The sequence below is a fragment of the Labrus mixtus genome, chromosome 2 (genome assembly GCF_963584025.1).
Source record: "Labrus mixtus chromosome 2, fLabMix1.1, whole genome shotgun sequence".
NCBI lineage: Eukaryota > Metazoa > Chordata > Actinopteri > Labriformes > Labridae > Labrus > Labrus mixtus.
In genome coordinates, this window is record NC_083613.1 from 2,686,739 (window position 1) to 2,712,500 (window position 25,762).

At 40.6% G+C, this 25,762-nt stretch overlaps 1 protein-coding gene across 1 annotated transcript; it reads right to left on the reverse strand.

The window, feature by feature from the left end:
• Positions 1 to 949: 949 nt before the first annotated feature.
• On the reverse strand, positions 950 to 24,112 carry naa15b (N-alpha-acetyltransferase 15, NatA auxiliary subunit b). The gene is made up of 20 exons (XM_061047203.1): positions 23,935 to 24,112; positions 17,946 to 18,030; positions 17,744 to 17,848; positions 16,720 to 16,877; positions 13,632 to 13,766; positions 13,065 to 13,218; positions 11,457 to 11,576; positions 11,268 to 11,363; positions 11,072 to 11,178; positions 10,800 to 10,872; positions 9,103 to 9,272; positions 8,859 to 9,011; positions 6,425 to 6,553; positions 6,113 to 6,326; positions 5,736 to 5,929; positions 5,526 to 5,634; positions 5,308 to 5,406; positions 4,535 to 4,678; positions 2,719 to 2,816; positions 950 to 2,569 (listed from the first exon to the last, which is right to left on the reverse strand). The coding sequence occupies exons 1-20, from the start codon at positions 23,986 to 23,988 to the stop codon at positions 2,372 to 2,374; spliced, it is 2,595 nt and encodes an 864-aa protein (XP_060903186.1). The 5' UTR covers positions 23,989 to 24,112; the 3' UTR covers positions 950 to 2,371.
• Between the last annotated feature and the right edge of the window lie 1,650 nt (positions 24,113 to 25,762).

The window sequence follows — 25,762 nt, forward strand, 5'->3', positions numbered from 1 at the left end:
GATGTTTTGTGACTACCTATATGGATGCCTTTTCTTTTCGCATTATTGCTTTTTTTCCGGTCCAGTAACCGACCTGTGCCTGATGTGTCCTGTCAGTAACCCATTTATGCCAACTTCTCACTTCAACCCTGCAACAGCTCCTTCTACTCAATTTCCCTGAGAGCAACATGCTGCTGCCCCCTACAGGATTTACTTTACACTCTTGTATTTCACTTTACAATCCCGCTGGACCCACTGTCCATTAAAGGCACTTCTCCGTAAGATGTATCCCCATTCAAGCTTGTAGTTAAAACCACATTTGTCTCAACATCAACGATGTGTTGTTAGTCCAGGGAGAATTTCTTCATCCCAATTCAGGAGTCAAAATCTCTCCAGTCTTTTTTGTTTTTGATCAAAAACTTTGGTGAGACGCTTTTAACAAGAATACCCAGCAACTTATCTATTAATTACTGATGTGAAAAAAATGAAACTACAGCCTTGTAATGTAAAACAATGTCTGAGTAATTTTATAAAGAGCGAGGGTCTATATTATTTACACATTGAGAAACTGAAAAACCACAATGAAGATTCACCAAGGGCTCTACTTTGCATTCATGTCATGTTGGAATGACTTTAAAAATGACTTCCTGACTTGGAAAGTTTATGTATATGATCATTGAAGTCTGAACGCCAACTAGAAAAGTCTATAAAAATGTTAAAAATGTGACTTTCATGTTTTCAATAAAATGGTCAGGGTATGTTAAGTGTTGCAATCCATGTAGAGACCCAGATTAGTTGTGAAGAAATACAATAATTATGATCATTAGTGTTTATGTTCCCACATTGAACAGGCCCAAACTGAGCAGCACCCTGCAGCTTCTCACGTCTGAACCAAAGACACAAGTAGATACCAACCAGAAGCTCTGGTGTTTTTAACAGTAGCTACAAAAACAGGTTGCACAGAAGTCAATTGTTTTCTTTTGTTTAGTTTTAATACAAAAATCCAGAGATATCTTACATCGCCATCTCAGATTTCATCTTTCACATTAGAACCCAAATTAGAGGAAAAAGGGAAGAAAAGAGATTGCTGGAGAAAAAAAAGGGGGAACAGAGAAAGTAAAATGACAAATTCCAACTTCTTGTATGTTTACTCTCCTTGAAACTTCTTCCTACTCCGGGTTAACGTCCCTGGAGCCTGAACTCTGACCTTTAGGAGCCATTTTTATTAAACCAAGAGGAGCTGTAGGAGTGAGGTGTCCTGGAAGCTTTTTCAACTCCAATATTAGACTCTGTTACATGCAGATGAAACCATCTCTAGCAGTGACAACAGCAACAACACAAATGCTCTGCCAGAAGGCTCGGTGTCACCACTTCAACCAGATCTAGAAATTATAATCATCAAGTTTTATTGATCCATTGGAGAGGAAGGTATCTATGGTATTGCTTGGATCTATCCAACTTTCTCAGAACTATGTAAAATGTTAAGAGAAACAGTGTATTTGAAATGGAGCCCAATACACAACTTTTACAGTTTTTAATCTGTGCTACAAGGTGCTCCAATATTACAGACAAAGGATAACATATTCCCAAGCTAAGCTGGGAGCTGTGAGGGAAGCACAGTTTGATAAAAAAAAACAACTGGTAACATATGAGGATTGGCCTCTTCCTCACACACTCTGGTGATGTCACATGTAGATAATTGGTTCAATAGAGCAACAGCAAATGCAGAAACACCTGTGGTTACTGGATGTCTTCGGTGTCTGCTTCAGGGTCCTCGGTAACTCTTCCTGCTCAGCTTCCTTCAGATCTGTGGCAGGTCAGATCCACTCAGCTCAGTCTCCAGTTCCCCCGGGACAGCGGTGTCCTACTTTATTTAAATTAACATTTTAAAATGAGAGGAACACAGTATGTGATAGACGTGTGTTGGGGCAGCACAGAGTCAAACCCGAGTGGTTGCTGTCACCATTGTTGATCGTATTTGAAGAAACCAAACGTCTGTGTCAGTCTGTCACAGTTTCTCCCAACAGTTTGCCAATAATTACTGTTTATTTTCCGATTGAGCATAGTTTTCAGCTCTATTAAAAAAGTTAAATGGCCATTCGGTTGTCTTCCTCTTTCCCCCCCTCTTTCCCACAATATACACAACATCATACATGCTCTCTACACACACACACATACACACACACACTCACACACAAACGCACAGTCCTGATTTTCACCATGTGGGAGAGAGCCAAGCCATGCCAAGTCAGACCCGATTAAGCTGAGCCAAAGACCGAAACACCCTTTCTCGCTTCCCATGTCTGGCTCTACAAAATGGCTGCCAGGCGTACCACAAGGCTTCATGCTCGGCCCCGTTCCTTTTTCCTCATCCACTGTTGTTCTGTCCTGCTCACATCTCATTTGCCATCTCCTCTGTTTCTGTAGAAACATCTCCATTGGCGATCTTGGTGTTCTCCTCGTATCCTGGGGGCGTGAACGCTAACGTGTAGGGATAAAGCTTGTGACACTCAGTGCGGTACGACTCAGCGCGGTCCTTAAAATCGCCCAGGAGGCCGCTCCGAAGACACTCCAGGACCTCTGTGCAGATCTGATGAGGAAAGACAGAGAATTATTAACTGAAATATTATTCATAGTATTTTATTCACTCCAACTAAGCTGTATAAAAAGATTAGATAAACTCTGAGTGCAATCAAAGCCAGTATTTTAACACTGATCATATAATCATTAGATGCAAACCTGTATTGTTCTGTTGTTGAGTGACTCATCTAGTGAAGTTGCCAGTTCTGCTGCCTTTGTTTCTGTCGATGAGTCCAGATACACCATCATCTTAGCAGCTGCAGGAGGGAGAGAAGAGCAACTATGAGTCTTATATACAACGTGCACATTTGTGACAGGTGAGATCTGAAACTTTTGAAAAAAATAAAAAGGGTGGGGGAATGTCTAGGGGGAAAGGTTAGATTGTCAGGTTGTTGTTACGGCCACAAACGGTGGGCCTCTGTCCAAATCTGGACCCAGGTGAGGTCTAAGAATGGATGGACTCTTCTATGTTCATCTTTCCCAGAGGGCGGTTTAAAGCCAGAATGCATCATATGTTTCAATACACTCATGATCAGTGAGTGAGGTCATGTCAAACATCATTACAAGACAAAACACACTTCTATTGAAGAATTGTAGCAACTCACATCTGATCTGAGGACAGAAAATAAATGAACTATCATTCATTCAACCTCTATTTGATTGAGAAATCATTGAGGGCAATCCCTCATTCAATGCTGTTGAGAGTACAATTAAAACAAAGACACAAGGGCATATCGGACATGTTGCTTAGCTGGGGATTAAACCCTCGACCTTCTGGTTGAGAGGCGATGACTCTACCAACTGGGTTCAATTCTCGCCTCTGCCCTTTGCTACAAGTCGTCCCCTATTATATGTATTGAGATTGTTTGAAATTAGTAACTAAAAAATAAACCAGAAAAACTACAGTAAAGTGGCATAGAGACTACAGATGCACAGATTACACTTTCTCTGGCCGATACCGATTTTCTATCTTTATTATTGACAGCAACAGCAAAGAAAAATTGGAAAATGTCTTTGATTTAAATATATTTTTATTTATAATAAAACCTGACTGTTAAGTAACTTTTTGTTACAAAAAAATATGAAAACTGCTGCAATGACAATCTCTCATGCTCACTCAAATGAATCTCCACTTGAAGATTTTGAAAATCAAACCCTTTGTTACAGGTACAGGTCTGTATTCTACTTTAGTTTAAAACCATCATTTATATGGTGGAAATGTCTGTGTGAAGAAAAACAAACAAAAGGTATTCAATGATCTTTTACAATAACTCATAACTCAACTCATTCTCTGCATTCAATTTTCAGTAACACTCTTTATCCCTTTAGGTTTTTAATCTCATAAATAGATCAAATTTTAAAAACAGAGAAGTTTACTGCTTCACTCTGTTCAGCTTACAGACTCTCACCTGTCTGCCTCTCTCTGACTTTGTGATTGCTATTCAAGAGTTTAAATCAGGTTTATCCGTTAATTATCTATATTAATCAATAGCCTAATATTTCCTGCAAAGTTATAGGCTACTTCTAAACGTGCTCATACACTGGGATTTTAGGTGTCCCTCTGTAACCAAATAATATTACGGAGACAATAATTAAATATTTTAATGTTCTGCCCTCCCCAAGCCTGTGTGAGAGAGAGAGCGCACACACTGGCCTAAAACTGCATGTACCTTTTTCTCCACTGCTGATCGGCATCCCACGTCTACACTGTCGACATGTTAACTTGTTGTGTGTGTGGCCGTCCCTTAGTGTTTGTGTCGCTGCACAGTGCATGAAACGGCTCGTGTGTGTGTGATCGGCCTAAAATCAGCTATACTTGTGAGGTTCCGGTCGAATGCCGATCAATTGGTGCTTCACAGAGACCTCAACTCTAACTTGTGTTTTGTCTCAAATAGCAAAATAAACTTATATTCCAGGATGTGTCAGTATAGTTTTATCATTAAAAACTACATTTTGAAATGTCTGAGAGGCCTACCAGCAAGTCGATGTGGTATGGAGTTTGAGTGCTTGGTGAGGTAGGCCTGGTTAAAGCTCTTTGCGTTGCTGTCCCCAAACAGCCGGGCGATCTCCTGCTTCAGCACCGTCCTGACCACCTCCGGCAGCTCCTTACTCTCTGAGACTGAAACAACGAGAGGAGAGAGTTAGGAGCTATGGTGGGAATAAATGGGAAAGCATTGAGTAGATTCACAATAGCCTCGTAACAAAGTTCCGCCATGATTAAGCCTTTGTCCTCATAAATTGTTTCAGCATTATAACGGTGTCTCAGAGTGGGATTCCACATTGTGTCATGTAATTGCGGAAACGCATGAGGCACACTTAGTACGTCCACATACACAGTTAAGTCAAACTACGGTAAAAGCTCAATTAGTCAATTCAATTGGAAAACTGTCCTTGTCCCAGTGTACAGCACTGGGGTAAAATCCAGTGTATAAAATTTACTTTTATTTTTACATCCAGAAAGTTGGTTCCATCCTACAGTATATACCAGTGCAACCGTCCTCAGTTAGAAAGTTTAAAATGTATCTCTTTGGGAAACCCCCCAAAACAGACTGCGACTAATATACCGGTGGGACTTATATTGAGGAATTAATTAACTTTAAAGCTCTGTGCATTATTTAGTATACTGTATGCTTCAATTTTGGTACGAATGTGATGCATACTATCCCTTTAACTTAGCTGGCAGACGTCAAGGTGCCTCCTGCTAGGCCTCATATACACACAATGAAAATGCTCAAAACAATCTCATACCTCCTTTAAAGAAGCGAACAAGACACTGGTGTAACCACGGGTGATCTGCGTCGATGGCCAACGCTCCCTTCACCGACTGGAGCATTAACAGGTATTTTTCTGAAAAGAGAAGATTGTAAATCTGAGTGACAAAGTATTCAAATATCGCACAAATTCCCGACACCTTTCAACTGAATAGGAGTCAGCAAAGTATTTCATACATAAGAGTGCACGCTGACCTTTCCTGAAGTAGATCTCAAAGGCCAGTAGGTGTGTGTCGATTTTGTCCTTGACCAGATGTTTTAGAGGCATCAAGAACTTGACTGCTTCTTCCAGTGGATTTTCTACCTGTAAACAGAAAAACAGTCATCACTTTCACTGGTTTTGCTCTATGGATAACTTGATGTTGACGTGTACAGGCAAGGAATCTTTAGGTTTCTCTTTCTCACCTTGACCAGTTTGTCAGGAATTAGCTCTTCCTTGGGACCTCCGATCTCCTCGTCATCATCCTCCTTCTTCTTCTTCTGGTTCTTGAGCTGCTTCTCCTTCTCTGCATTCTTCTTCTCCTCCTCCAGCTGGGCCTTCTTCTGGGCCCTCCTCTGCTTGTTCCTCAACTTCTTCAGCTCTTTGTCCGAAAGATTAGCTAAGAGAAAGAAGCGGGGTATTCATCAGGGATCAATGATGCCTGATAACTTATATATATATATATATATATATATATATATTATATGATAACTTCTATATATATATTAATAATATAATAATATTTCTCCATAAGTTTCTATTACAATTTGTAACTTTGTTTCCACAAGTCATGCACCCTCACCAGTGTCTGCCTGCAGCTCCTTGCTGTCATCCGTCAGGGGATTGTCGTGGAGGCTCAGGTAGATCTGTATGGCCGTGATGGCCGCCTTGTAGTAGAAGGGATGCATCCGGAGCACGTCCTCTAGCTTAAGCAGGTCCACGTAGGAGCGTAGCGTCATTTTCCTCATGCAGTAGGTGTGGAAGTCAAACTGGTCGTCTGTTATCTCCACAAAATGCTGATGAAAGTAATGTAAGACCAAAGTGAATAAAGGATATGACCCATAAAAAACATAGTTATAATATGTGAGTATAACTCCCAATCACAAGGGCTCACCCGTTCAATTTCATGGCACTTCTTCAGGGCATCACCAAACTTGTTCATGCCCTTGTATGCGAGTGCACACTCTGTCTGGAACCACATACACTGCATCTCGTTGAGGTTCTCCACTGCTGACGCTCCCTCCTGAACAAAAAGAAAGCACAACAAGCTCATGTCACACAAACTATCAGATGTCAATGCAGCACTGTTTTTCTTTCGACAGTACCCGATGGGAGCATTGTTGTTCCTCTGTTATGCAGCAGAGTTTGTAAAAAAAGAAGACTACTTGATCTCTGGCTAAATAGGGGAGTTGGAAGAATGTGACAGGGTGTGAATTGTAATGACATGAAATATAAAAGGAGGAAGTGTCTTCATGTAGTCAGAAACTAACCAACCAACCCTGACTGCAAATTGGGAGGAAAACAAGGTCCATGAGCTCCTTACTTAGAAAGCAGTAATTAACTCTCATGTGTAATGTCTCATGAACGGGCATGTTCAAGGTGTGAAATTGTTTGCAGATGTGGTCCCCTTTTTCATTTTAGGCACCAACTGCAGGATGCACCAGCTGAGTGTAACTATAATGGGTCTCATCTCATCTTACGTCTCGACTTAGCTACAACTGACCGCCTTAAATTTTTGACTTGAATGTGAACATTCGCTGTGCAATGAGTGTCGCCAAGTAGCGTACACAAATCTCCTGTCAATCTGTCGACAGGTGATATGGATAACACAAAGCAAAAGTATAGAAATCCTAAATGTACAGGTAGTATGATAAGGAAACTCGTGGAGTTACACAGAGAACATAAAGACAAAACTAAACACCAGCAATTGATTCCCGTCAATGCATCTAACAACATTAAGCAATATTATTCTAACTCCAAGTTCTGCTTGCATCTTAAATCTGTTTCTTGTGTGTTAAAAGAAGGTTGAAGTTTGAATCTTATAGAGCCATACATAGAACACTTCTTCAGTTATGTCCCAGCATGCTGTTGTCAGATGAACATTAACCATGTTTTAAAAATGCCACTCCTGTCCACCCGGCTCTGCTCTCGAGTTCTGGAGTCTTTTATACAAGCACCACACAACATTCATGTACTAAATAGTATTTCAACGTTTTCTTTAAATGGACTATTATGACATAATGAGAGAAAAAGCTGTTAAAAAGTGGGACCACAGTCTGAAAGCAATAAGCAGCTGCAGAGAGGGGGACAGCTCTGTGTCTCTGTATGACACATGACAGCCAAGGGACTGCAGATGTAAATTAGCCTAAGGCTAACTCTGGTGCAATGCATTAAATGGTTACATTTATCTTTTAATTGCACATGGTCCCTTACAAATAAAATCAAGAAAAAAAATGATGTAGTTGAGGGGAAAGCTCCTCAATTCATACAGGCTCCATCTGAAAAATTAAGCCTTTCGATTGGCTCACTGTCCGAGTACACTTTGCCTGATCAATGACAACACCTATCATAAGTTTTTTCGGTTTGTATCACCTCAGAGACTAGTCTGACTTTCTAAAATGACACCTTCTCAATCCTAGGTGTTAAGGTAACCCCCAGGTGTAACATAGAAGTCCAGCTGGTGCACAGAGAATAACTGACACAACAAGCAGACAGCCAAGAACTGGTGGCGACGAAGGCTGCCTGTGGCGTCAGCAGGGGGCGCCTTTCGTCTTGGCCAGAAAGTTACACTAGAACACACCGCAAAGACTGCAGCCGACGGCCAACCACCACGTACATTCTGCGCATGTTTGAGAGGCAATAACTCTCCACGCCAGCAGGGGGCGGTAGTCTGAAATCGTCATTCCAAAGGGGAAAACGGAAGAGGACGAGGAAGAAAATAAACCGTTGTTATGATACGAGAAGATTTCTCACCGCTGTCGCTCAACACTCGTGATATAGGAACTTCTAATGGAAAATAATGTCCTTTGAAAAGTAGAAAATGGCGCTGGCATTGTCAGCTATTGAAGATGCGCTTCCATATTTCTTCCCATGCACTGGCTCTCCTGTACCGCCAATCAGAGAGACTGAACTACAAAGAACTGTTTGTGACACATTAGCTACAGCTGAACTAGAAAAAGTATTACCGGTTTCTTTTAAAATATTCACAAGGTTTTATGTCTTTACTCACACATCACAGCCTCCACCTACTCACATATTCATAAACATAAAGTAACCAGAGTCAGTAATACAAGTCAATTAGGATTGAAGTTTTTTTACCTTTCTGGGCCCTCTCGTCATATCAATAATAAATCCTAACTATATTATGACTTTCACTGCTAATGAAGAATCAATCCTGTGTTTTTAATCCTCCATGAATCTTCCAAAGTGAATAACTTCCTCCAAGATCTCCAAGTTCTTCATGAATGGACTCAACAGGAAATAGAAGTTGTTGATATTTTCATACTTGTCAGCTGTCAGTGTGTACTTGTGTGCACAGTTTTTCTCACCCGTGTGAACTTGGAGCACATTTCTTCCGCCTCCTTGATCATGCCAGCCTTCAGCATGTACTTGGCACACTTGGAGTTGATAAATCTGTCAGCTGTGTCCAGAGCCTGGGCCTCATCCATCCACTGAGCAGCCTCCTTGATGTTCCCAGCATGCTGCGGGAGGATAAAGGTTAGTAAACAGATATCAAACTATGCTTCTCAGTTCAGAGAGCAAACACATAAACAAATGTGTGGCCTTTGTTACCTTGTAAATCTTGGCTTTGATTAGGAAGAGTTCGATGAGTGTAGGTGTACTCTCAATGGCTGCGTTGATGTATTCTAGGGACAGTGTCTGTTGGCCAATCATGTCGAAGTGCTGCGCCAGGAAGTACTGCACCCAGAGCAAAGTGGTCGGTGGTTCCTCTTTCCCGTCATCTAACACGGTGCAGGGAGAAGGAGATAAGGTTAGTGTGATGTCAGGGTTGTAAACAAAAGATGGCAACAAATACACTTTGAAGGTTAAAAAATAGAGTTATATCAAACACATTTTTATAGTTTTAAACCTCAAGATTTTCATGAGAACAGATCAAATGTCAAATCAGCTTCTTTTTTTTTTGCAAGAGTGCATTAATCTATTTACAGGGAGGAGACCTATGTTTATTATTACTCTCCCCATAAAAACCTTGAGCCCTGATCTTGGAGCTGAGCTGCTGCCTCAACGTTTATAGGTTTGTTACTTTGTTTCAGGATTTCTTCACAATCCCTCCAGACATCCTGTGGTTTCTTATTAGCATCAGAGAAAGACTGAAATTGGACTTGAAGATAACTTATTCAGAGTTCCTGCTGCGTTCAATCACCTTCTCTTATGTTTGAGAGAGGAGGACACCTCTGGGGTTATCTAGACTCCTGGTAAAGTTTCAATATTGCCAGTCAGTGTTTAATGTTCAGTTTGTGAAGTTTACAGTCGGCCATGCTGTTGTGCATGCATCGTCCTCGGTTTTTAAATTAAAAAGTAATAGGTTTTCAAAAAAAAAAAAAAAAAAAACTAAGGAAACATGCTATGTTGAAGTGCTGGCTTCTCTTTAAAAATGCAGCAGCCAGTATGTCCTCTTTCTAAGGTTTTTATTCAGAAGGGTCTGTGTTTGTTTTGACCAGCGAAACCTCCACACAGTGGTTTTTCCCCACGTCTCTTGGTTTGCCAGGCAAACAGTAAACCAACAGGTGTTGCAGTGATAAAAGCGGGCGAGTGAACTGGTTCAGGTATAACTGATTCTACCGGACCTAAAAAGCTTTGACATTTTTCTAACAAGCTCTACGACCAGGATCGTGTTAAACTAGGATATACAGTACAGGGTTTTTCCTGGCTCAGAATGGGCCTTTGGGGGGGACTATACACGCTGTAGTAAACGTTCGACCCGCGTATAACAGTATAGTCTACGAGTCTGTATTACCTTATTTGACAGAAATCTGTGCATTTCCTGTTATTTCATATACACATTTGTTTAAGTACATTTCTTTGAGTTAAGGTATTATGTCAATTAATCACAGATTTAAGTCACAGATAATTTGGATCATTTGATCAGATCATATAAAAGAAAATAATAATAAATAAATAATAAAAACATATTTGCTGTCTATAACGCAGCGCTGTTTTGACAGTCTGTGTGGAGAAGTTCCATTTTTAACAGTAGGTGTCAGAGTTACATATTGCTCCTGCTTAAAATAATCTTCTTTTAGATGTGTTGCTCCTCTATACTATATCTGACAAAGTAGACGCTCACTAAGAGTTCCCTGAAGTATTTATAGTATTTATATTTAACAGTCACTGCCATTACCACAACTGTAGGATTGCAAGGATTAAGGATTACAATTTAAAAGCTACGAGATGCTACAATGCACACAATAGAATTAATAGAAAAACAAAACACCATTATCATTCAAATTTAGAAATGTCTCCCTCACCATTCTGGTTGAACATTCTACAACTTTTTAATGTGGTTTCATAGCCGACCACCAAATCCTCGATTATTGACACCTGAAAAGAGAAAAAGGACACAGAACATTACCTTTCGGGCAACATGAAGTATTTGTGGCTACAGCAGAATAGTTGTAATCTATTTCACTAGAGGCTCTCCCTCAGAATGACCTCGCTGCCGTCTGTGCATTTTGTAAGATGGTTTAAATGATTCAGATCTGGAGCAGTCATCTGACATGTTCAAAAACAGTGCTGTCACCTTTTCTTTGTCGTTGTACAGTGATTTGAGAGTGGTGAAGACAGGCGGACAGCCTTTACTGAAGTTCATCCTTAAATATCTGTCCAGACACTCTCTGAACTTCTCACCTGTGAAGAGATGGAGAATATCACTTACTGCACTTCCATGACAATGTTATGGGGTTTTAGGTGAAAGAAGACATATTTTTAGAACAAACCAGAGAGGAAGGTGAGGGGCAGCCGACGAGGAACCAGGCCTCTGGGAAACTTCTCCCAGGCGTCCTCATAGATCTTGTGTCTCTCCTCCACACTGTCTGTAAGATAGTTACACGAATGAATGAATTAGGATATTTTAATAGTCATTGGTGATGCAACTGATATGTTTTTTAAAGATGAAGTCGTCATACTTGGTTTTAGTGCATTTTCCAAGCCACGGTAATAGGACCAGTTCTCCGGGTTCCTCTCCTGCAGACGGCGGTAAACTTCAGTTGCCTCGTCCAGACGCTCCAATTTTAACAGTATCTCTCCTGTTAAGCAGAGGAAAGAGCTCCAGTGTCAGAAGCTACTAAATCCAACCAAAGACCCCATTGTATAAAATCAGACTTCAAGGGGCGCTGGTGGCGCAGTGGTAGTGCACGCGCCCCATGTATGGAGGCTGTAGTCCTCCAAGCGTGCGGCTCAGGTTCTAATCCAATCTGTGGCTCAATCTGTGGCTCCTTATGTCATTCCCCTCTCTCTCTGATTTCCAACTCTATGCACTGCTCTCCATTAAAGGCACAAAAAGTCCAAAAATAAATCTTTAAAAATCTTCAATAAAGTTAAGAAAGCTTCAAAGTGACTTTTCCTAAAACACAGTTTATCAAAAATTGGAGGAGTCATCAAACTTTTGACATTCTCCTGGTGAACACAGCAGAATGAAGTTACCACAGAGTGTTGGGTCACCTGTTCTGTTGAGTATTACAACTTTTCACAACATTTACAAATATTACTTTAATTTTTCTTATCAATAAGGCCAAGTAATGAATAAAAGCTGGCGACTTTAGAAAAACATGAAAGAGAAAGCTCAATTTTTAAAGTATCCTACCAATGAATGGTTATGGAAGACTGAATTAGTACACAAGTAGAGTAACCCAAGGAGGGCATGTTTCGAGACAAGATCCAATCATTGCTACCAAATGAAGTTTTTGGACACACTTATTACTGGCCTATGACAGAACAAGATTTCTTACTGTTTCATGCCAGGACATTGGTTTTATTTATTGCTGCAGAAATATTGAGATCATTTAAACAAATTTAACACAAAATTAATTCCCTACCCTAGCGTTAAAGGTCTCGAATTAAAACCTGTGGATGGAAATTGCAAAAAAAAAAAAGGTTAAATCATAGGGGGTGGGAATCACCAGAGTCCCAACGATACGATATCGCGATACTCGAGACACGATATGATTGAGATTTTTTAATATTTTTCGATATGCTGAGAATTGCGATACAATATATTGCGATTAACTTTTTAACAGCATATTATGTCCACTACACTAAACTAAATCAAGAACAGTTTAGTCAAATAAGATAAAGTTCTGGATCTGTTCATCTCTCTTAAGTCTGTTTATTTGTATTTCAGTCTAATTGAACTTGAACATGATTTCTTAACATTGCAACTTGTTAAAAATGAATTGTGTAACCCTTCAGCAGTTAAACATTTGAAAAGCATGTCTAAAATATCATAAAAAATATACATATCATCGATACCATGACACGATATAACATCGCCACACAAAAAATCGCGATACTATACTGTATCGATTTTTTACCCCCCCTCTATTAAATCACCTCATGGCCATCATAATTTTAGATTTAAGATTAGACTACCTTGCTGATGACGCTGTATGTTTTTGTCAATATTCAGTTTGAACACTTTTAGTTTACATTCACTGTTCAAGAAGTGAGCCACAACCGGCCAAGATGAGACTTCAGAGGTTTTAAATTCAGCGGAAACATTGAAGACTGTGACCCACCTCGTGTCTCCTCCACAGCCAGTTTGTCACAGATCTGCTTCTCGTAGTTGGACAGATGCTCCAGCGCCTCTTTATACAGGCCTGCCTCCCTCAGCACCTGGTTCTGGTACAGCAGCAATTCACTGTATTCATAGTCCACTTTGTCTGGAGACGTCTGGACAAACAAAGAGCTGTTAGTAAAACAAGCTGCTGGGTGGACTTCTTATCAATGCTGGTCAGGAAACTCAGCAACATTCAAGCTGTGTGCCGTTGCCTAGTCCGACCAGCTTGTTGTATTACATAGATGGCACAAAGACAGGAAGCAGACTGGTCTTATTAGGAGCAAGCAAGAGAGAGGGGGAGTGAGCTCTTTTGTAGTTGTGACCACTTAACACCAATATTTAAGACCCAGTTAAAGAGAAGGTGTCTCTGTCCTCAGAGCTCATACTGGAAGTAAGACATCAGACGTCAACATGAAAGGAAATAATACCATAGTGTGCTCATGGCATCTGAATAAACAACACTGTTCATATTCAGTCTCTCAGTTCAGATCCAAACACCACTTCTTCTCTCACGTTACTGGGTTACCTGTTGTGTTTTCCTAAACTCTTCAATGATCTTAGCAGCCATCTCATAGTCCTCCAGGAGGTGATATGCGATGGCATAGCCGATCCAGGAGGCCCTCTGTGCTGGACGCAGCTGCAGCAGCTGGTAGCGTGTCTCCTATAGGAAAGAAATATTCAAACTGGTTTATTTAGCCGTTTAACATCAAAACCATCACAGGGAAAATATCGCTGAACTTAGCGGCCCATCTCCTCCATATTCTGACTCTTGCATTTGTGAACCTAAGAATTGACGATGTGACGTGTAGTAGGATGGAATAGCTAACATTTTAGAGATGAGTCATTTAGCTGTTTCATGGTTTAGAGAGCAAAAAGCAAATAACACCTAGATATCTATATACAGAATGTGCTTCCAACCAGACCTTCCTCTTGCCATTTTATACCGTACCTTTTACTAAATACATGTCTTGATCTTAGGCTTCCCAGGAGAGCTGTTCTACATAACGTGACGACTGAGACCTGAACCTGATATGAACCCACTGACATGCTCCTTCATGTCCAATCCATTGTCCAACTGGGTCCTCCTTCCAGTGTAACAAAGGTTGTTTATTTCTAAAGGTACTTTCCCCAAGATATGTCAACATGTTCACTGAAAAGTGCCCACTTTCTTTATTCTGCTTGTCCCACCTGGGTGCTAAATGGGTGAGAATGTGCCCTGACCACAGTGGGACTGTAATTTGATTTTAATATTAAAAAAAGACATTGTAGTGACTTTCAAATGTCCAATGTCCATACCTTTAGTCACCTGCATCTGTCATGTGTACAGTAAGAACCGTGTGTTCCCACTACCTTTGCCACTTCCTCTTCACCTATAAACACCTGAACCCACACTATAGATAATTACCATAGTGTCCAAATTAAGTAACTATTTAAATACAATACATTATTTTGTAGAGGAACATACATGGTCCTGATTTGAGGTTTGGTGAAGATGTGAAGAATTTGTACATTCATTGCTTATGTGTCCAGGTTTCAAACAGCCAAAGCAAATCCCTTTTTCTGGAGATGTGCACAATGTTCCAAATCATGACACACATTTACATGCACAGCAAAGACCAGATTTTCTCTGAAATTGAGTGGCAGCACTGTGAGTCTGCTGCTCTGTAGAGCTTCTATCTTCAGAGGTGTTGGTGGCTGATAGAGTAGCATGGCTTCTTTCTTTGCTGAGGGATTTTTACGTGGTTATGCAGATTTGTAAGACTGTGTCTGGGAAGTTTCCAAAGACGGGGGCAGGGAGAAACTTCCCTCGTCTTTCAATGAAGTTGACAAAGTCGGGGAACATGGCTCTGTAGCTATCAAAAAGTCCTCCCCACTTTTTCCGCAGCTTGTATGGGAGCTTCATTACAATGAGCCTGAGGTCTGAAGGTACACTCATCTCATCCATGTATTGTAACCTTTCCATCATGCCCGAGCATCCATTTTAAGAACAATGAAAAATGGCTGCAGAGAGCCGTACTCTTTAGTTACTGGACGGTCCATTGCCTTTTCAATGTAAGCTGCTGCAACTTCCATTTCAGTTCCAGAGCTTTCTTTCAAATTATTCTTTGATCCTCCATATCCTGGATCTGCTGGTACATGAAAACAACTCCTGACTAACTCTCAAGTTAGTCTCGCTTTGCGTTGGTAAGTGCTTGTTTAGTTCCAAATGTTCAGTTTCTCTTTCCCTTCGATTCCCTCCTGCTCCCTGCAAAACAGTTTTTTCCCAATGCAGCCGTGCACTGAACAAGTGCTGCCTTTTCAGCTTCTGCCCTTATTCATGTGCTTGACATTTTGGACGAGGCAGACAAATGGGTTTGAGATCTGTGATAACATTTGAAATACTGTCATTGGGTCCTATTTCAGGCATCATCACTGAGACATTGTCTTTGTTTAAAGCCTTCATTTCCTTTGTTGAGATTTTCCGAAGTCCATCAGCCATTCCCATGTGCAAGAATGTCTCATATTTACGGTGTTGTTAAAACCATGTTTGTCACTTTTTAGATTTCATCCTCTGGCATTGACATTTCCATTATAGAAGGGGCCTCAAACGCCTCATTGTAGTTTGTTAAAGTCCTTTAAAAGATTTTCAAATTCAACTAGAGTTTAATGTGATTTTGAGAGTGCGCAAGTTGTCCTCCTTTTGTTTGATTTGTTTTGAGTTATTGTAGATTTTTGTGTATTTGGAAAACATCCAACACGAGGCCCTTTTGTGTCCCCTTTCACCATTTGACTTTTTGCAGGATTACCATAAATCTTTACAGCGTTCATTCAATGCGCAAGGTTCCTTCTTGTGTGTTTGTGACACATCAGAGAGCAAACGATCAAAATAGCAACAGTGGTGCATGTTCATCAACATGCAGGGGTTGAATGTTCATCAACATTTTCTATAAAACCCAAACAGCTCCCAATGTAGGGCCAGAGGAGAGCAGCGCTCGGCTTATCCATCGGTGCCTCTCTTACCTTGCCCTTAGTTCTGTGGCAGCCTTATGTCAACCTTGCTTATGGTGATGGCAATTCAAATACCAGTGTGTCTTTGCTCGGCGTCCTCCACTGGTGCCCTTTAACTGGATTCTAAGTGCCATCTCTGGGTTGGCTCCAACTTTCAACTCTCCTTCAGAACGGTTCTTACTTTTGTTGTGACTATCCCATGTCCAAATAGTCAATCATACTTTGAGTCACCTGTGTAGGTGCATCATTGGTCTTTAACTAAATGACTTTGGATGATGCTCCCGTTTATTGAAAGATGATAGAGCAAATCTAATTTACCATGATGATGATATGAAAGATGATCCAGGTTGTTGCTGAGATTATATGTCACGCATACAGTAGGAACTGTGTGTTTCATCACCTTTGCCACAAACTTCCTGTTTATCTGTGACCTATAAAGACGTGACCATACCACCTGACCACTTAGCCCACACTATCGATTATCACCATCTAGTGTGCAAATGAGGTAAATAAACATGTAAACCAAACTATTTGAATACAATACATAATTATACGCACACTAAATTGGCTCCTACAGACATTAACCATCCAAAAGATCCACTTATAGTTCCTCTGTCAGCCCTCACCCTGTAGCCCTCCAGGTCTCGCATCTGGATCTGAAGCAGGGAAAGGTCTCTGAGGATCTGCAGGTTGTCTTTGTCCCACTTCAGAGCGTTGCGGTAACACTTGATGGCTTCATCGTACTTCTTATCTGAACGCTGCAGTAAGCCGTAAACATGCCAGCCTGGGACAGAGAGTTAAGGAACAGAAAAAACAATATCTGCAATGTACACACTGCATGGAGATGACAGAATTATTTTTTTATGCCACAGAATCAGGATAAGGAAAGCCTATTGGGCCTTAAAGGATTAAATAATACATAATGTAGACTTAAAGGCTGAGGCCTGGCCTGCTGGAAACCTACACATGATCCCAGAGAGAAAGGACATACATCTGACTATACTACACAAAAACAAGAGCTCCTTCGAACAATGTGTGGCATCTAAATGTCATGTGGCAACAGACATACACTCATCTCATAAAAGGAAGCACCAGCAGTACTTTAGGAGCTCTCTTAAGGGCTAAGATGCTTTGTGAATAACTTTTATCTTTACCAGGATCTAGTCTTTAACTTTAACGTGTTCCAGCTCCTCCAGCTGTCTGTCACTGTGGATCAAACTTTTCTCCATTCTGTTTTCGTCATGCCCTGCTGTCACTCTCCACTCTTCCGGTGATTTTTTTCCTTTGAATGCTGATTTTAGCTCGGCTTTTGTTGGGATCTGATGGTTCTAAATCATGTTTTTTAGTAGAGAAAACCTGCGCTAAAATCTGTGTGCGAGTGTACAATTCAAGAGTAGCGAGCGCTCTCGCGGGATGGACAGCTGTAAAGCCGTTGGCGGCCTTTCAACTGTGATACACATGCGCGCGCACGAGCGCTTATGATATGACAGGATAGCGCTGTGAAATTCAGAACGTTTTACAGTATTTTTTTTTTTTCAGGCAGTATTTGAACTGGGCTGAGCGGGCCAGCTGAACGTGCAATCAGCTGGCCCGGACTCTGTCAATCATTCATCCGGGCCAGTTATAATGTCGAGCCCTGAGTAAGGATACAGACATGGCTCCTGAGGTCGTTGCGCAGGCCTCTCCTCACCAGGTCATAGGCCTCCTCCTTCTTCCCCAGACAGTTCAGGGTCAAGCCCTTCATTGCAAGTGTCTCTGAGGAGGGGAAATAGAACAGCAGTCAGTAAGAGATACAAGACATATTGCCCATGACATGAGATTGTTTGTATTTATTCCCTAGACTACCACTTACCTCCATGTTCTGCAAATTTGGGGTTGGATAGGATTTGTTTGCAGAACTTCAGTCCGTTTCTGTACTGTTTGTGTTCGTAACATCGCTGTCAAGGGAAGGGGAGAAGAAAAATCATTAGGCTAAAAAGGAAGAGACATGTTTCAGAGAGAGAGAGAGAGAGAGAGAGAGAGAGAACACTTTTGTTGTCCAGCATCGTCTAGAATCACAACAAGTATTAAAAAAAACAAATAAATAAAAAAAAAACATGAAAGTGACACTAGTCTTTATTTTCCTCTTCGCGATTCATACTGATTCACTGAAACTAACCTGGACAGAGGATGTCAACCAAAGCTGGATATTGATATCATAGGGGTGTGGGATAGACCAATATTAGATTTTGATTGATACAAATTTGTGGAGAGGCAAATCTTATGCAATTGTTTTACTTGTAGCTGATGATGTTATTATGCTCTCTCCTTGTTTTGCTACATCACCAGCAAACCTCTCCGCACAGCCTCACTTGTTGTGATAACTGAATCAGGAGTGAAACTTTTTAAAACGCGACTTTTGATGTATGAACATATTGACCCAGTCTTACTAAAAAACACTTTCAGAACCAAGAGCACTTAAGTCTTGGTGAGCCAACATTTAAATGTCACTGGCATGGTCATTAACACAACAGAAGAATATTATCTGGCAGTACAATAACTTCTCTTATCAACATTTATCAGCCCTTTGAACACAGCCATGCTCTTGTGTTGACACAGAAGTACAAACCAGCTTGAAGGAATTACCAGCTTTTTGCCCTTAAGTTATATTTAGGTATGCAGTTGCACGATCAATTCTAAACCACCTCCCGTTTTAAGCTGATCGCTGGCTGTCAAGGGAAATGGTGTGTGTGTGTGTGTGTGTGTGTGTGAGAGGCGCGCGCGAAAGAGTCAAGCTGGCAGATGGCATTGCCTGGTCCCACTGCTGAGTCCGACTTCACTAATGGTGAAACAAAGATGACGTCAATAACACATTAGGGTGCCAAGGTCGGTTATGAAATTTCGAGAAGTTGAACTTAGTGGAGGATTACACTCTCAGCAGAGACTTCAATATGGAGCACAGAAGAAACGGGCGCATGTGCTGCTTCATCTTAATACTGAACTGACCTATCTGACTGACAATGTGACACAAGAAAATGTCCATACTGGCATAAAGCTGTTTCTGTTCAGGGGCGTAAAGGACATAAAGAGAGTACAAATTAAACCGATGTCTCTGTTATTATCCAAAACGGACAGACAGACAATGCTGTCAGAAAAATAATATATGCATAATCCAGGTATACAGATGCTAGTGCACACATAAAGTTCATTTAGGGTAAATTTAGCAACATTTACACCACCAGCTGTGCTTATCCAGCATGTTCTCCACCTCACCCCAAAAATAACTTGGCCCCCTGAGATAGATAGAGAGAGAGCGAGAGAGAGAGAGAGACTGTCAGAGTGCTGGCTCTAAGCTGCAGGGCTCGCTGCAAGGAGTGCATGTGTTAGATTTCAGGACAACATTTCAAAGCTTGTTACAAAGCACTGATACCACATTAGCATCATGTCATGAAGATTCCTGTGGTTATAACTCAGACGTAAATCACATTAGTGAACTGCAACTAATGATGATTGTGCAAAAGTTGTACTTCAACAAACCTGCCTTATAACACAACAAGTAGTGGAGTAAAGACAAACCGATCTCAAACGTTAATTGATCTTAATGTCAAAGATCCGAGTGTGTTGAGCGGATTTAATCTCCCGAGACATTGCGTTTGATCTTGTGCCTCTCACGATTGCAACTTGAGTTTAGTGGGCTTGTCAGTGTAAGTTAGCTCACAAGGGCAAAACAACAACCCCCAAAGTTTCTGCACAAAGTGCTCAAAAATACACACTTCACAGACAGGAGGGGGAGGGCATAAACTGTACATTTTCACAATTAACATACCCAAAATAAGCCTAGGCTGTTAGAGGGCTAGGCAAGTACTCAGAACTGGAGTTACATCTAGTAACCAAACACAGCGAGCGCTCAGTAACAGCTATAGACAACAGCAGGCTGTTACATTTCTGATTGTTGTCGCTCATAACCACCAGCATAAATGTATGACAGACACTGACAGCTGAAAGGTCGTGTTTCCGCGGATCACCTGTGGCCCAAACTGTTGGGGTCTGACCCAAATGGCGCACCCAACAGCATCTGGAACAGCTGTTGGATCTCACACACAAGACGCAGGAGAATTTCAATCAATTTGTTTTTGCTTCTACGACAGTAGTTTAGGCAGAAGGTGTGTTGTTGTTGAGGCGGTTGCCATAACTATAAAGCGCTGCTGTAAAAAGGAGTTGGGATCAGTGCAAAGCAAAGCTTAAAAAGGCCTTCATCAGTTAAATCCTGACTCGTTTAAGGCTAAGTAAAGAGAAAAGATTACAGTTTGTAAAGGTCTACCCCTTATATACTGCAGACTGGTTCTGAGTTACATTTGATAAACAAGGCACGGCATTTTTGAAGGCAAACACTAACCTGTCCTGCAGCATGTTGAGCTTTGCATGGAGCAGAAAGGGGGCTCCACTTTGCTGTGGGCGTGTTGCTACAGGTATTAGTCAAATTAAATGGAGTACCTAGAAGTCCAGTTTAAAGTATTACATTTCTCTGAAGGATTATCTCATGCCAAGACACTACACACAGCAGTTAATGATGCTCTGATTTGGGATTACACAACTCTAAAATGTATCACAGCATCAATCACTTCTGTTATGTTTCTATGATAGCAAAGAGTTGTATTTATGAATTTACTGCTTCATCTGCACCAAAACTAAGTTCATTTTTAATTCAGCTCAGGGAAAAACAGTTTAACTGAATGCTATTAATTGTAGGGCAAATTCAAATACAGCAGAAATGCTAACAAGTGTGAGAACAAGAGAGCAATGAAAAACAGTTTCTATTGATATTAAAGCATAGACCTGTTCAAGTTCTTCCTGTAAGACAAAGTGTTTCCCCTCACCCCAAAAGAAAAAATGGAAAATCATCAAACTCCAGAAGTTGGAGAACTGCCAACTTCTAATAATGCTTTGAGGCACTCAGTCTGGGGATAGCAGAAATAAAAGGGGTGTGGTCCAGTCCTAAATACAACCAGAAAGAGAACCATCTCAAATCTGGCATCATATTCCAACAGCAGAAACTCTACTTACTAGTGATTTCATTCTGGGTACTGTTACAATTCACTTAGCAGACGATTTTATCCAAAGTGACGTACATCATAGAGTAAGTACAACACTAATCCATTCATACACCACCACTGAAGCAGTGGGAGCAATGCAGGGTTAAGTGTCTCTCCGGTTGAGAGGCGACAACTCTACCAACTGAGCTACAGCTGCCCTACTGTAATTGTAGAGATTCATCAATCTGATCCTGGTACGGAATATCATTCTGATACTGACTCAAACAGCTAGATCAGGTATCGTGACAATGGGCTGATCTATACAATTCAGTTCTACGCTATTCTGTGTTTCAAGCAAGCACAACAACATCTATGGCTACTTGCAATAGCTCTAAAGCTAATGTATTAAGGAGTGGTGATAGAAAGACAATATCAACCAAACAAGGCAGACTAATTGAGTAAAACTTTGCTGGTTTCAAAAGAGGCAGAGATGAGAGAAATTTCCCAGTGATGGGTTGAAAGTGACAGAATACATGGAACAGTACAGTTTGCCTTTATGGAAATATTTCTGACAGCTCTCTGCCTGGCCACCACAAGAATGAAAACGCATCAGCATAGTTGATGGATGCTACTTTATCCACAGATACCTGGAGCTATAACTTTTGCCCGCTTCATCGCTTAACAGTAGACCGGTCGAACACAAGTTGGATAAAGTTGATGAATGCACAAGATGCAGATATTGTAAAATCAATCGTGTTTATTAATCATGAACAATATAAATCAAAATATTTCTATAATTTTTTGTTTTGTTTTTCAATTGCTGCAACACCTGTTGGTTCACCGTAATAACTGGTATTTTATCTTGGAAACTGAAGGGCGTCCAAAACAGCGTTAAAAACGCCTACTTTCTCTGGTCAAAACAAAGGCAGACCATCCTGGACCCGAATTCTTCACTATCTCATATACACAACATTTTCCATCGGACGAAAGACATGTAGTCCTCTTCTTCACTAAAGGTCCCCACACTTTGGACAAGTGTGTAACACTCGACGTTTATCACTTACAATTGCCTTTTAAAAAATAAGTCACTCAACTCAAAATTCTAACAGAAAAACTAAGGCTGCTAAAGTAACAGACCTAAAAAGAGAGGAGTAGCAGAGAGGCACCGCAATATAACTAAAATGTGTACATATTTTTAGCTTAATGTTTGTTTCTTGCACGACACAAAACCACAGTCACGAAAGTATTGTTTACTGAGTGACTCAAGTGTAATTTAAATACAAATTCTGCACCTAGTGTCACAGAAAAAAAAAATCCCTATAATTTATGGAGTTTAATCAGCAAATTCTTCAATAGGTAAAAACACAGTAAGATGTTTGTTGTTGTTTTGTTTTGAAATACACTCATTCTGAGGGTGATACCCAAAAAGTGTTTTACTCAGCTGGTTGTTCAAGTTGGTTTGTAAGTGTGAGATTAGAAACTCACAATGCAAGTCCAACAGATTCAGCAATCCAAGAATAACAAAACCCCTCTGCCTCTGAGGTATGCAGCAAATACAGGACTCCACTTTTTAGGATCAGATGCAGGTCACAGGTCTTGTTTTCCTGCCAGAGGTAGATCAACTGAATGCCAGCCCTCTGCCAATGTGCAGATAAACATCCACACACTCCCAGAAGAGCCCCTGACTTTCCAAACAATGGTGTTTATCTGAACAACTTAGTGACGTTGAAGTGGTGACTGAACGTATTACATACACACGCTTCCTGGAAAGTTTGTACCTAGATGTCCATGCAAAAATATTCACTAAAATACACTTAAAAACATAAAGCATGAATGCAAAAAAGACGATGAGCAGTTTTTCATGCTTACACTTGTATCATAGATCAACTCAGTCAACCTCATTTCCTGGGATTTTTTAAACTGTCATCATAAACACTTATTTAACTATTTCTCTGACAGACATAAAACTGTGTGCAAACTGAAAAATAAACTTCGGGGCGACAACTGGAGTGAAACACTGCAGAGAGGGATGGACGCATGGGTAAAGCTGCAGGCCTGAAGCCGATACAGATTTGCTGACACAGTCACACCGGTGTTTCCGTTACTTTCTCTTAGTTCATGCACTGCCCTCTTCATCTGATCTTACTCACACGGCTGACGGAAACGTGGACCAACCTAGGTCCAAAACAATTAACGTGCAGCTGACAGTTAGATAAAGTATGCAAAACCATCATATCTGACGCTACTTATCAAGTTAGCTGATTAGCTACCGTCAAATGGTCAGCAAGTGGACTGAGCTAAGTAGCATGGCCCACGTCTGACACAAACTAAACTTACACTTGACTTCAGGTGAAGACACTTCGGCTCACAACAACAACAACAACAACATGTAAATTGATTTATGATAATTGCTTGAGAAGCTTAAAAGCGTTACATTTACTACCGAGTTAGCCATTGTGGATGTTAGCTTCAAGCTACTGGTTGTTGTGTTTTACAAGCTGGGAGGCCTGATTCAACTTGTCTGCACAGTTTTACTATGAAATCCCCAGTCTATGAGTTTAGTTTGTGTTGCACTTTGAATACACATCACCACATAATGCCACAATTAAAACAAAGTCATGAAAACCCGTTTCTGGTCTGCGGTACAGTGACAGCGCACGTCAGGGCCGGGCTAGCTCACTCATTCAATTGTGCCATTTTGCTAGCAAGCTGAAGCTAACGAAGCTAACGCTAACAGCCGGGGCGCTACACGGACACACAGAGCTGCCGAGGAGACTCTTTATCTATTCAGATTCATATCAACAATCTTTGTGTTTAAAGTTAACTCACCAAAATCCTTTTAAAGAGCGCGTTCTCTTTCGGCGGTAAAGTAACTGTCGGCATTGTTGCGGTTGAGCTCAGTTTGTCCCTCGACCTCAGCACATGTAGCTAAAGTTAGCCCGGGTTAGTCCAGACGAGTAGAGCGGAGTGATGGCTCTGACTCGCCCGCTCCAGCCGCTCTGCTCGATTACTCTTCTCTCTTCACTCACTTCCGCCTCACGTGGTAGCTCAGGCTCCGACACCTTTCAAAATGGCGGCCTACAAATCCTGCAAGACTCTTTAGACCGGGGGTGTCGAAAGTGCGGCCCGAGGGCCATTTGCGGCCCTTGAGGGGATTTTTTTTTCTTTTTCATCTTAACGATGGCTGAACAATATTCCTAAAATAGAAAATGTTCAGTAACATGTATGTTGTTGTTGTTTTTTTTAAATCTACAGCTTTTACTATTTTCCACATTTTTTTGAAAACTATGAAAAAATGTAATTTAATGTTTGCACTGCCTGTTATTTAATGTCTGTTTTTGATAACTCTGCACTATCTGCTTTTTTTTAAACATTGCTGTACATATATAAACAACACAACTTCAGAAGAACAAAGAACACTTTTTTATTTTTTATATTCAGGTCTAATTACAGATTTTTTCCTCAACTGTTTTGAAGTTCTTAAATTACACATATTTTTATCCCTGCACGGGTCATGTACATTTCTTGTATAAGTCTATTTTTAATTGCACCGTTTGATTCATCTAGGGGTATTCTTTAAATCTTTTTTCAGGTTAATATATATTTGTAACAAATGTTTCATGTCATTTACGTCTTTGTAACCTGCTACTGGATGCTTTGAATTTCCCTCGGGATCAATAAAGTATCTATCTATCTATCTATCTATCTATCTATCTATCCATCCATCCATCCATCCATCCATCTATCTATCGTATGCAAAGTTTTTGCAAACAAGCGGACTGTTGTTTAACCATTTAATGACCTGAGCTAAATGCAGAAAGCTTTTCCAAAAACATGAACCTCGTTACAGGCTTGATTCTGAGAAAAAAAACAAATAAAGTAGAACGAAGAAATCAAAATATTTGATTTCCTTTTATTAAAGGGTTTCTTTAGCGAGCCTTTTGATTCTGATCTACAAAGCCTTAGTATTTTTTCAACTATGTTTTAAAAAACAAAACCTGTGGCCCGACAACGATTCTAACACGACAAGTTTGGCCCGCAAGAAAAAAAGTTTGGACACCACTGCTTTAGACGAAAGTTTTTTTTACTCGAAGCTTCAAATCAAACCATTTCTAAAAATAAAGGAAGACTGAAGAGGAAGGCAGTTCCCTGGTAAACAGAAATAAAGCTTTTGGGATATTAAGAACTCATTGTTTGCATAACTTAATGAAATAGGCTACAAACAAGCAGCACAAAGTAAAAAGGCAAAGTTGGCATAGTTTGTGTGAGAAAATGTGTCGATTAACCCCTGTGGGTGATGTATGGAGCATGATTAAGTGCATGTGATGAATGAGGAGAGAATGGAAGTATCCAGTTCTAAAATCAGGGAAGTTGAAGTGTCTGATGAAGAAAAGGTAGAAATTGTGGCAAACATATTTACTCACATCCATAGTTTTGAAGACAACTTGAATGAGGAAGATCTGATCACCCTGGAATCCTGGAGAGAAGGGAACATAGAAACAATAGAGCAGGGGTATCTTGTCACACTTTTTGTTTTCCCTGAAATATCTTGGTCCCACTCTCACTAAATCACACTCACTTAATTTCTATATCAAATTATAGGCCTATACATTTCTTGTGCACAAATGTATCACCTTCAGATTTTCAAGTTGTGGTT